The 13,101-nt window shown below is 48.3% G+C and overlaps 1 protein-coding gene across 1 annotated transcript in view; it reads right to left on the bottom strand.

The window, feature by feature from the left end:
• The window catches only part of IFT43 (intraflagellar transport 43), a 103,527-nt gene that overhangs the window by 23,029 nt on the left and 67,397 nt on the right, over positions 1 to 13,101 (bottom strand). Inside the window, exons 4-5 of the mRNA XM_055538720.1 lie at positions 5,698 to 5,730; positions 5,015 to 5,061 (exon numbers count right to left, since the gene is read on the bottom strand). Of these exons, the coding sequence (XP_055394695.1) occupies positions 5,015 to 5,061; positions 5,698 to 5,730 (80 nt within the window). The remainder of the gene's footprint in view (positions 1 to 5,014; positions 5,062 to 5,697; positions 5,731 to 13,101) is intronic.

The following is a 13,101-nucleotide window of genomic DNA, read 5'->3' as shown; positions in this document are numbered from 1 at the left end:
GCACTTCGAATGAATGCAGTCTATCATATGCAAATCAGACCTCAATAAAACTGATATTAAAAAAAAAAAGTCTCCCACAGATTTGTTTTGAGAATTAGATGAGAAAAAAATGCGCACCACCAGGCCTGATGGCTGGCACATGGAAATGTTTGGTAATGCTGGTGACGGCGGTGGTGCTGGCGGAGGCCACGGCACGAGGACAGCGAGCGCGCGCCCCTGGGAGTCAGAGGACCCGAGTGCCTGTTCAGCCCAATGATTCCGTATAATAATGCCTAGGCCTCAGCCTCTCAACATGTCAAACAGCAGGCCTGGGCGACATGGCGTATCGAGACGCCAAAAGCTGCAACAAGTTGATTCTAATGCAATGACGCCACAATTGCGACCAGCATCGCCTTCTAACGATGCATGTGTGTGCATGTAAACTTCAGTATTCAGAGGGTTTTGCTGTGATATAGTTACTCCTTGAAATGGAGCATTTTCACACAACTGAGGGCTTCCCTGGTGGCTCAGACCATCAAGCATCAGCCAGCAATGCAGGAGACCCGGGTTCGACCCCTGGGGTTGGGAAGATCCTTTAGAGAAGGGAATGGCAACCCACTCCGGTATTCTTGCCTGGAGAATTCCATGGACAGAGGAGCCTGGTGGGCTACAGTCCATGGGTCTGCAAAGAGTCGGATACGACTGAGTGACTAACACTTTCTTTTTCTCCGAATTGAAAAAAAATGGAGAAGGAAGGATTTCATAAGTCCGTTGAGGGGAGTTGAAAACAAGTCCAAGCTAGGGTGGGAAGAGGTGTGAAGAGTTCCAGTTGAGTAAACCCTCTGCAGATCAGGAATTCAATGAGCACCCCAGCGTCATCAGCATCACAGTTTCCAAGCACACTGTACTTTGACCACCTGGTAGGGATCCTGCCTCCTTGAGCCCATTGGCACACCCTCCTGGTTGCTCTGCAGCCCTGTGTAACCGACGGCTGAAGCAGCAGAGCCTCCGAGGCCAGGCCGACCCAAAGTGTGGGAGAAGCCACCAATCGGCGAGCATCACAGCTGTGGCCGTAGTGGCGGCAGAGAACGTCCTGGAACACGTCTGGGAAGACAGACTTCCGGGGGAAGAAGCGCAGGGTACCTTGTTGACCAGCGCCACCGGGAATTAATAGCGGGTGGAGTAGCTTGGCAGCTGAGACGAACTGAGTGAGAAGAGCTGAGGCGGAATATCTAGCAAAAATAAATGACCTTGTCGATGAGAGAGAATGGAAAAGCAATCAAAGGGCTGAAGAATGATAGAAGGAGACTCAGGGGCTCTTACTAACCCTTAGAGCGAGTGCAGACTCAATTCCTGACCTCTAGTGACTACCTTTCTACCTTCATACCCCTTTGGGATGAGATGAGACGGAAGTACTTGTGCGCACGACTCCCTCTCCAGTCCTCAGTCCTGGCTTTGGAGGCATCACAGCAAGGCTGTCAAACGTCAGTGTGCAAAATATTTATCTGGGGAGCTTACTTAAATTAATGCAGATTCCCTGGGCCCCAATCCCAGCTTCTACTTTGCCAGTGGCCTGGGAATCTGTATTTTTAAACTTTTCATTTTCTTCTGGGGTGTAGCCAATTGACAATGTCGGGATGGGTTTCAGGTGAACAGCAAAGGGACTCAGCCATACATATGCATGTATCCATTCTCCCCCAGCGCTTCCCCAGGTTGAGATGGTAAAAAATCTGCCTGCAATGTGCGAGACCTGGATTCGGTCCCTGGTTGGGGAAGATCCCCTGGAGAAGGGAACAGCTACCCACTCCAGTATTCTAGCCTGGAGAATTCCATGGACAGAGGAGCCTGGTGGGCTACAGTTCATGGGGTCACAAAGAGCTGGACACGACTGAACAACTAAGCACTAAGCACATTCTCCCCCAAAAGCCCCCTCCCACCCAGGCCGGCACTTAACATTGAGCAGAGTTCCCTGTGCTATGCAGTAGGCCCTTGTTGTTTATTCATTTTAAATACAGCAGTGTGCACACATCCATCCCCAACTCTGTGAATCTGTATTTTAATCACCCTCCTAGCATATTTCACAATTGTCCTATATGACTCTCACACTAATCCTGTGCGGTAGCTATGGTACAGAGAATCATAGATGACATCTTTGACATAGATGATGACATAGAAGGAGAGATTCAATTCTCTCCTTTGCCTTACTAGTTACATGCAAAGGTTAATAGAAAGCTTTGGAACTCCACTTCTGGCCATGAGAGAGTAAGTGGTACCAGACTTGCCTTCCTGCTATAAACAATCAGAAAACTAGAAAAAATACAAGCTGCTTTCACACAGTGGAAAGAGGTAACACAGAACTGGGACCCCTGAGGGCAGGGAAATGAATGAAGTGGGCCCTGAAGTCACCCTAGCTTCTGCTTAGAGGTGCTTCCCGGGCACTGGTACAGGGTAGGGAACCCGAGTCGGGCACAGGGTGGAGTGGTGGGGTTGAGGAGACACAGGTCAATGTTTAGGTGGCTGGGATTTGAGAAACAACCTAAGTGTCCACTGATAGATGAATGGATACAGAAGACATGGTGTGTATATATATGTGTGTGTATACACACACGCACACACACACACATATAAGGCTTCCCAGGTGGCGCTAGTGGTAAAGAACCTGCCTGCCAATGCAGGAGACTTAAGAGACACAGGGTTTGATCCCTGGGTCAGGAAGATCCCCTGGAGGAGGAAATGGCAACCCATTCCAGTATTCTTGCCTGGAGAATCCCATGGACAGAGAAGCTGGGTGGGCTACAGTCAAAGGGTCGCAGAGTCAGACATGACTGAAGCATCTTAGCGCACAGCACACACGTACACACACACACACACACACATATATATATATGTATATATATATGTATGTGCATATATGTGTGTGTATATGTGTATATATATATATATATATATATGTATGTATGTGCTCATGCTGTGTGCTAAGTCGCTTACATATATATATATATATGTAGGGCTTCCCAGGTGGTGCTAGTGGTAAAGAACCTGTCTGCCAATGCAGGAGATGCAGGAGACCCAGGTTCAATCCTTGGGTTGGGAAGATCTCCTGGAGAAGGAAATGGCAACCCACTTCAGGATTCTTGCCTGGAAAATCCCACGGACAGAGGAGCTTGGTGGACTATAGTCCATGGAGTTGCAAAGAGTCGGGCACGACTGAAGGGACTTAGCAGAGAATATATATATATACACACAAACATATAGATGTGTATATACATACATACACAGTGGAATGTTGCTCAGCCATGAAAAAATGAAATCTTGCTGCTTGTGACAACATGGATGGACCTGGAGGGTATTAGGCTTAAGTGAAATAAATCAGACAGAGGACGACAAATACCATATGACCTCACTTATGTGTGGAATCTAAAAAAACAAAACAAACACAATACAGAAACAGACTTAAACACACAGAGGACAAGCAGGTGGCTGCCAGAGCAGGGGGTGGGGTGAAATTGGGCAACAGCAATAAGAGGCACAAACTTCCGGTGATAATATACATAAACCATTGGGAAGTTACATACAGCATGAGGAATATGGTCAATAAAATCGTAGTAACTTGCATGGGGACAGATTTATCATGAGCTCATTAATGGGTGCAAACGTCAAATCAATACACGGCACACCTGACACCAGCAAAACACGGTACATCAACCACGCTTCACTTAAACCCAAAGAAACAACGGCCACAATGATCTGAATCTGACGAAAACCACAAATCCACAGACTCAAGATGTTCAAGCAGGATAAACCCAAAGTAACCCACAACAAGGCACATCACGACCAAATTGCTGAGAATAACAGATAAGGGAAAATAAGTCTTAAAAGCAGGACAAAAAGACAGTGCATACAGGGGAGCAGAGATAAGGAGGACCACTGGCTTCTCGGCAGACAAGCAAGCCAACGGACGATGAACCAAGTACCTCAAAGACTAAAAGGAAAAACCGAGGCATCAGCCCAGAATCCTTTATCTGGTGAAAAGTAAAGACATTTTTCAGATGAACAAGACCGAGAGAATTTCTTGCCAGAGGACCCGCTCTACAAAAAAATAAAACATTACATGAAGCGCTTCAGGCACAAGGAAAATGATACTAGATGGAAACTGAATTCTACACAAAGGAACAGACTGAGGAAATGGTAAATATGTGAGTTAAAAAAGAGGCTTTGATCATTCAGGTCCTAAAGATAACCTCCCCTCTAGTAGGTTTCCTGCAAAAGGTACACACAAACTTTATCTCTTCGAGTTCTGAACACGGGCTTCAGCTGTGACACGGCTGCTAGCCACCGAAGCACTGTTTCTCCCTTATTTACAGCATCAGCCTTTAACCAACTATGTGCATGCACTAGAGATGCAAAGATAAACAAGACAAGGTGTCCACTATCAAGGAGCTTAGAGCCTGGTGGGAAGAACAACTGAGCCAATAAAGCGTTAAAGCATGACGGTCACTCAGCCCTGTGACCACAGGCAACTTCATCACTCTGTACTTTAGTTTCCTCAAATATAAAAGTGGGATAATAACAGTACTACCTCATAGGGCTGCTGTGAAAATGAAATGCTTCAGCATCTATAAATTGGGAGAACTGTGCCTGAGACTAATAATAAAGAACCAATAAGTACCAGCTATTATTGCTGTGGGGGGTGGTCGTTACAATGGAGGTTTGCTCAGGAGGTTGTGGGCGCAGGGAGAAACAACACCTGAGTCAGAGACGGCGGGTGGGATGGCAAGGGAAGACAGTTCAGAGGAAGTGATGCTTCTGGCCGAGTGCTGAAGGACAAGGAGGATTAATGGATAAGGAAGTGGGGAGGAATCCCAGGCAGGGGCAGCAGCACTCGGCCAGGCACAGAGACGCAACCCACAGGCCAGGACGAGGCCACAGGGTTGTGTCCAGTAAAGCCTGCAGCAAATGGCACCTTGGCTGTAGCCCAGGAGATGCCCTGGGACGTCTCTGGAAGCCCTTCTGACTTCCTCCACGGGCATCTTACCTCCTCCGTCATCTGACCTATCCAGGCTCTGCTGTCTGAGGCGGTGGCTGTCACCAAAAAAGAAGGAAAAGAAAGGAGGAAGTGAGTTTCAAACACAGGAAGGAACAACCTATTATATTTTGACGGCTTCCATTCCTTTTCCTAGGTGAAAATGTCTCTGGACCCACCTTCCTCCACCAGCTTGGTCAGGCCTGCTTCGTCAGTTTGGTCTGCCGTGCAAAGCACACAAGCTGTACCATCCCACCAGCAGCATCACACGGACCGCGAAAGGATGCTCCTCCCGCCCTACCTGCACACTCCGTCTTGACCTAGAAACCTGCCTTCTTTCTCTTTGATATGTCTGGGGAGGAGGCTAGGATTAGAAGGCTGGTGTTCCTTCTGCCCATCTTCATCAATAAAGCAGAACCTAAGGGTCAGTCCTGTTGACACCTGAACGTACAATCTAAGACCCAGGGCGTGGGAGACAGGACATGGCCATCCATGACAGAGTCCAGCCCTTCAGCTGCAGAAGCAGCATTCGCTGAGCCCCTGACTATCGCTCTGATCTCCAGCCTGAGCCCAGCCCACTCCCTGCTGTCTATGTTCGGATGCTGCGTTCAACAAAGGCTGAGCTGATGAGGACCACACAGACCACATGAAGGAGTAGGGTCACACAGGATGCTGTAAGAATACTGGAAACATACTCTTGTATTTCTTCAGAAGCCCTCCTTCGTGACCTGAAAGAGAGAGAGAGACAAAATTTATGAGAAACTGCTAGTCTCTGCACTGGCGTGGGACACTGGAGGGGTGTTTCAAAAGTAGGGTAAAATGAGAATAACTCAAGTGATCTATCTGTCTGGATTCCTCTTTATAGACCAAGGCCCACAACCGATGAGAGAGTGACGGTGATGCCTTCTTACGCCCTTTTCTCAGCATGTCGCCACATTAAGCTGTGGAGCTTGAGTGCTTAAATTGAAGGAGAAGCTCAAAACTCAAAAGCGGTGTGGATGATACCGTGCCTTCTTTTTCTTTCAACAGTTAACTGATCAGTTTACAGGAGCACACTCTTAGGACGGAGGCCGTGGGTCTCGTTTGGAGCTGTTGTGCGAACACACGTAGCTCCCCGTGAGCAGAAGGGGAAGAACCAGCTGCGCAGTTCAGGCCTGACTTCTTGCCTCCCCCACGGGAAGGACCACAAGGCCCCGTGAGTGATGGTGGCCTGTTCACACGCTTATGTGAGGCCCGGGTTCTCCAACCTGAACGTGTGTATGGACCATCTGGGAAGCTTGTCAGACATGCAGATCGCTGGGCCCAGCAGTGAGAGATTTCTGGATCGGCTGTCTAGGGGAGGGGGAATACATCTTAACTTTAACAGTCGTCACCCTTTAGCCAATCTTACTTAGAAGACTTAAGACCAGCGTTTCTCAGAGGCTCAGCAGTGACCTGCTTGGATTAGAATTCCTGGGAATTTGAGCGTGCATTACACCAAGATTACTTTTCTGTATGTGTGACGATCTCTGTGATAAGAGAGTATTTGTTTTCTTTATGAAATCTTTTAAGTCAGAAATCAATCACCATGATCCATGCAGGCACAGGGTGATGGTGATGCCTTAATGGCCGGGAGGCAGGATGCCTAAGAAGTCCCTCCCCAGGAAAAGTGACCTCGGAACCAACCGGCACTTTCTGCAAAAATGCAAATAATTCTCCCCAAGAGGGGAAAGGTAAAGTAAACCCTGGGACCACTGCCTCTGACTGTCGTGGTGAAGTTGAATGCTATAAACCTGCTGTCCGAAGGAGCCGGTCCTCTGTCACCAGCGGCAGGAAGGCTTGTATGGAAACTGGGATCAGAGGAGAGGAACAGGCTTCAGGAAGGTGGTCGCCCAGGCCAGCACCTTCCCACTCTACAGAAGGGGCAGTGCCGTCTTTGGTTACCCTCAGGAGTTTTAATAGAATCGTTCTTTCTGAAGCCCTGTGCCGGGGGAAGCAGCAGCAGTAACTCGGTCGGAAGGAAACCATAATGATAAGGCTACTCTTCGGGGGAAGGCTGATTAATTGCCATTTATTCACTCATCATCTGAATCGGTGTAATTCCTGCTGAGCCCACGTCCTGCTCCGCCCCACTCTCAGGGTAGCCCAGTATCTTCCTGCATCTCGTTGCATCCTGCAGGGAAGGAGTTGGAACTAGAGACCACGGCCCCCAGAGATGGAGGGCGGGGATGTCCTCAGGTGGCATTCTGTCTGTCTGTCTGTCTCTCCATCTCTCCTGCCAGAAACAGCAGGTTCTGGGAGAGCCTTCTGCTCGGGAGATGGAAAGCCTAGTGGGAACCTGTATGGGGCCTCAGAGAAATGGCGTGAAACCCTGCCTGTAGAACAGTGGGCCACTTTCAGGCCATACCAAGCTTCAGGTAAGTTTGGGCCGTGCCACACCACTGATTATTTTGGTTTGGTTTCATTTTGTTCTGTTTTAACATGAATTTGGTGTCCAAATTGGTATATTTTGTACAAAAAAAAAAATCTGGATTTCTGAATTCTTCAAATATGAACACTGGCAATACTGCACTTACATTCCCTTAAGGAAAACTCGGGGAAGCTGGGCTGTGCCCAGTGCCCTCCCCACTGCAAGCCTGAGCTCTGCCCTCCTAGAACTGGAGGTCCCTACTAGTTGAGGCTGGGAAAAATTGAAGGCAGGAGGAGAAGGGGACAACAGAGGATGAGATGGTTGGATGGCATCACCAACTCAATGGACATGAGTCTGAGTGAACTCCGGGAGTTGGTGATGGACAGGGAGGCCTGGCGTGCAGTGCAGTCCATGGGGTTGCAAATAGTTGGACACGACTGAGCGACTGAACTGAACTGAACTAGCTCTTTATCACTGAGCCTGCGGTGCCGGCTTGAGGAAGCAAGTGAAGCATTTCCCGTAGCTGTGCAGCTACCAAAAGTGAGAAAGCAAAAGGCAGTGGGAAGCATGCTTCAGGAGAACAGGCAGAGGGTACATTTCTTTACAGAACCGTGACTATGCAAGTAACTTCTGTTCCTTGGTGATATAAGTCAAGGAGCTATTCTGAAACGATCCCCACTTCACAGAGTTACTATACCTGACCAGTCAGTCCCCAAAGGCACCTCGGGCCATGCAGTGACGTGAAGTCTAGCACAAGGATTTTCAAACCACAGGTCATGACCCATTAGTGAGCCGTGAAACCCATTTAGAGGATCACCAGCAGCCTTTCTTTTTTAATCTTTCTTTTTTTTTCAATAGCAAAGAATAGTGAAGAGGGTATATTGCAAATCGTAAAGATAAATATTATGTAAGTTTTTTTTTTTAGGTTTATATACGGATATACCCAGTCATGATGGAGAGTACATTTTTAAAATTGCTGGAGATAGGTTAAAAAAAAAAAACAACACGTGGTGTTCTATCACTGCCCATCAGGCAACCCAAGAAGGAAGGACGTGGGGCTGCAGTCCCGTCTCTCCCAGGCTGTGGGTGGGTGGAGGCTGACATAGGGGACAGCGGGTTCTGGGTCATCTTGTCCTTGCAGACACATTTCCGGGGACACGGTGTGAGCCGGTCCAAGCCTGAGGCAGGAGGACTGCAGAGAGGCGGCCAGCTCCGCCCCAGGCTCCCACAGAGGTGCTGTGAGAGGGTTTGGGAGCCTGGCAGTTATCATACTGAGGAGCCCACTGTATAGAGACACAGCATGCTTTGGGATCTTCAGAGACTCTCATGCCTATCAGCAGTCGTTCTGGAAAGGATGCAGCCGCAGGCTCCGGGAGCACTGTGTCACGCACAGACTGGGACCGTGGGCGTCGCGCCGTGCGCTTCTGTCCACGTCACAGAGCCGGTTGGTGGTGAGGCTGAAACGAGACTCCCCATCGCCCACCTTCCACCCCAGATTCCAAATATGCTGCCCTGAGCCCTTGCAAAAGCAGGTACCCACTGATTCTTAGCTGTCCCCTGGGCTCCCCGAACACTGCTTGGATTTACTGGGCTCGCATGTTTTCCATACTTACAGGAGACAACAGACAGCTCATTGAAAACTTGACAGAATCCTTTACATGAGGAGTTCTTAACCAGTGGACCACAAGAGAATCACCCCTGGGGAGCTTTTGCGGTGTCCACCCCAGGCCCCCCGAGGGAGTAATTTCTAGAAAAGGAACCTAGTCATGGATGTGAGAATCACCACTTGAAACCTTATGTCAGACAGCAGGCTGAACTCGCTAGTTGCTAAGCAGCAGGAGGTAAGCCCTTTTGCCTCATCCTTCCGAGTTGCCTACTTTCTCCCCTGTGTGTTAATCGCTCAGTCGTGTCCAGCTCTTTGTGACCCCATGGACTGGAGCCCACCAGGCTGCTCTGTCCATGGAATTCTCCAGGCAAGAATCCTGGAGTGGGTAGCCATTCCCTTCTCCAGGGGATCTTCCCAACCCAGGGATCGAACCTGGGTCTCCTGCATTGCAGGCAGATTCTTTACCACCTGAGCCACCAGGGAAGCCCTTTCTCCTAACACAAGTGACAGGCTGAGGGGAGGAAGGAAACAGCCTCATGGACTGAAGGCTCCATTCCCGAGTGACCCTGAACTGGCGTTCCGAGACTCAGCTGGGATTCCCCGGTGTTCGTAAAAGCTCAGCAGGTGCCCTCCACCCGGGGAGGCCCAGAAGCAATTCAGGTCCGATTAGAGATGCTTGTTCAATATTCAAAATGTAAAACACAGAGGTTGCTGAACCAGCACTTTGAAAAGTTAATTAAATGCCAGGTTTCTTTTTAAGAGCTACTCCATCACTTGCTGATTGCTTTGGCCATTTTGCAGAATGAAGCTTTAACTCCGGACAATGAGAGTACATGTTCTCCCTCACCTCCCACCTTGGGGAGACAGGGTGACGGGAGTAAGGGCACCCTGGTCTCCTGCTCTGCAGCGAGGGATGGCTGGACCTGGTAGGTAACTTGCCAAGAAGGGAAACCACGGCCCTCTCTGTGTGGAGCTTTTCAAGTCACTAAGATCACTCAGCTTCATGAGAAGTTGTCTGTTCTTTAAACACTAAGTTCCCAGGTGGAGACATCAAGGTTAGGGGCATTGTCTGGTTTTCCCTATTTTATTTTTATTTTGCTTATTTTTAAATTATTTTTATTTGTTTTTATCTTTTGGCTGTGCCACACAGCATGTGGGATCTTAGTTCCCTGAGTAGGGATTGAACCTGTGTCCGCTGCATTGGAAGAGAGGAGTCTTAACCACTGGACCAACAAAAAAGTCCCTTGGTTTTTCCCTACTTTTCTTTAAAGCCCAGTCCTTCAGCTCCACACTCAATCAGTCCCCTCCTGGTGTTCACCCCCACTTCTCTACCATCCACACACTGGGTGTTTCCTCCTCAGCTCCACACATTCACCCTCAATTCTCAGGGAAAAGACCCTTCCCAGGCCCTCACCCACACAGACCGGTAAAGCTGATGACTGACGACAGCAACAGTTACCATTTATAGGGCTTGCTGGGCGCTGCTGCTGCTGCTGCTAAGTCACTTCAGTCGTGTCCGACTCTGTGTGACCCCATAGACGGCAGCCCACCAGGCTCCCCCGTCCCTGGGTGCTAGGCACTCTTATTTATATATCCCTGTTATATAACACGATATAAGCATTACATTTTACCTTATTTATTTATCACATTACCTTCTTTAACGTGCTCCCTTTTATAGATGAGGAGCCTGGAGCTCAGAGAAGGAAAGTTAATCTGACTAAAGTCACCCAGCTAGAAAGTGATCGGGCCGGAATACAAATTCCAGTTCTTAACCCCTACGTGATACAGGCACGCAGGCAGCTCTGCTGACCAGGGGAAGGGCTCATTCTACATTCTGCTTGAAATTCAATTCATATTTTCCACGATAAGACGAGGATATAGACTGTAAGACTTCTGACTTAGAGCAGCACGACAGCTTTGTACCAGGGGGTAGTTAATGTTGGCTTAATTGTTCTGCGTCACTGTTCGTGTATTTTTATTTACAACCTGACAGCTCGCGTAATGGCAGAGAGGAGACCCCATCCAGCCAGGTCACCCTTCCCTCCGTGTCCTCGCCTTTCCAAACTTCCTCTGCTCAGATGCACTTCCTTTCTTTTGACATTTAGAGACCACGCTGACATGCACTGGGCATGATTTTGGTCAGCGGAGGACAAACTTGCCGGCTTCCAGCACATCTCCCCTGCAGCAACACAGAACCACAGCCCGATCCTGGATGCTTGGTTTCACCCTGGGGCTCAGCGGCAGAGAAGGACCTCAGTGTGAAAACCCTCCCGGCCTGTGCGGCCCATCTCCTCTGCCTGCCCTCCTGCGTCAGGCCGAAGGCCTCAGCTGCTGCCTATACGGGTCACGTGCTGAAGGGTGAAAGGCGGCTCTAATGTAGACATCATCTCAGTTAAAATGCTGCTCTCGAGTTTAATGGAATACCGCAGAGATCTAAATGGAGATAAAGCACCACGGCTCAGAGAACAGCCAGGATGCTATCTTTATGCGGCATGACAATGTTCAGTGGTTAATTAGACACCGTTAACCTATTTTAGCAGGGGACATAACTGGGATAAATGGGGGGAAGTGTCCTTGAAGTCTCTTAATATCCATAACACATATTGGACCCTAGACTCACCTCCCTGCTGCAAGACAGCACAGGCTTAAAATAGATCAAAGTGCTGGACATGGAAGCGCCCAGTGGAAGACACTCTACCGGCCCACCCTGCCTGGGCCACGGTCTCTAACCGGCGAGGGATGTGAAGGGTTTGGACAAGTGGTTACTAGTACAACTTGTGGCCCATGAGAGAAGCGCTAAAGCCCCCGTAAGGGGCTTACAGGGCTCCCATGATAAAAAGAAGAAACTCTGCAGCCAGGGACCAAATTCATAAATACTTAGCAAGGGCAAGAGCAGGAGTGAGAGACCAGCTGAAGTGAAGCTAAAGCTACCTTATATTTTCAAAACATATCACTTCTCTGGAGGAAAAGCAGGCAAAATACCACTTTCTTGCGAGGTTTTCAACTCTCATAATTCTTAAATGTCCAATAAAAATCTCACAAACCTCGCTGAGGTCAGTTTTACCAAGATGTGAGAGAGGGGAGGTCATTTGTCCCAGGTCATATAACACATCACCAGGACATCCAACATTGAGGCTCTACTTTATAAATTGTATGACCCAGCAAATGAGCCTTCACAGCAAAAACCCGAATCTGAGCAGACGAGAAATCTTCCATTGTAATCTCAGCTACCAGGTCCATTCAGCATCAGGCAGGGGACCACTAAAACTGGGGTCCATCTGCTCCAAGTGTCCCCACACCTACAATGCTGATTAACAACCAGATAGTTCTCATGAACTGAAGTTTTCTTCGGCTAAAAGATTTCTCTTCATTGAAAATCTCTCCTGAAAGTTGAAACCCCCTCTTTCCTCCTGGGTTCCTAATTCTTGCCATTCATGCATTTAGTGTCTAGTGTTTTTCTAGGTATTGTTCGTTTTCCTTTCTTTTTAAAAACAAACAAGAACTCCCCAGCACCCAAATTCTGGCACTTTGGAGTTTTAGATCACCTTAGAGTCCAGTTAGCTCTTATTGGCATTATCAGCAAACAAGGTGTCTAGTAGAAAGACGAAGAACAATCTCCAAATCCTATCTGTAGACTCCCAAGCCATACCAAGTGGAAGGGATAGGGAATTACAAGGCAATTCCTGGGCGAAGTCTGCCCCCTGATGGTCAGATTCAAAACAACATCTTTGTTCCGATTCAAACTCAAGCATTTATTTATCAGGAGGAAAAAAAAGATTGAAATATAGAGACAGTCTTAGTAGCTAAAAATAATTACGGGAACACATAATATGTATGTATATGCCTGATATGAATAAAGTAAAAAGTTGAAGAGTTCACACCTCTAGATCTTAGGTACCTTGAATGAACACTATTTTATTTAGAACAAATGGTGGGTGTTGGGATTTGTGGATCTTTTGCTCAGGATTTTACAATTTGGCTGCAGAAAAAGAACATTATAGAGATGGCAGTAATGCCTCCAGAAGTCTTACCCACCGCAGTGCCTGAAAGACTGTGGCCACCATCCCACCTGCGCATCTTGTAGGTGAGGAAATAAAGAGACCA

The sequence above is a fragment of the Bubalus kerabau genome, chromosome 10 (genome assembly GCF_029407905.1).
Source record: "Bubalus kerabau isolate K-KA32 ecotype Philippines breed swamp buffalo chromosome 10, PCC_UOA_SB_1v2, whole genome shotgun sequence".
NCBI classification, from domain to species: Eukaryota; Metazoa; Chordata; class Mammalia; order Artiodactyla; family Bovidae; genus Bubalus; species Bubalus kerabau.
This window is presented reverse-complemented; position numbering and strand designations above follow the sequence as displayed.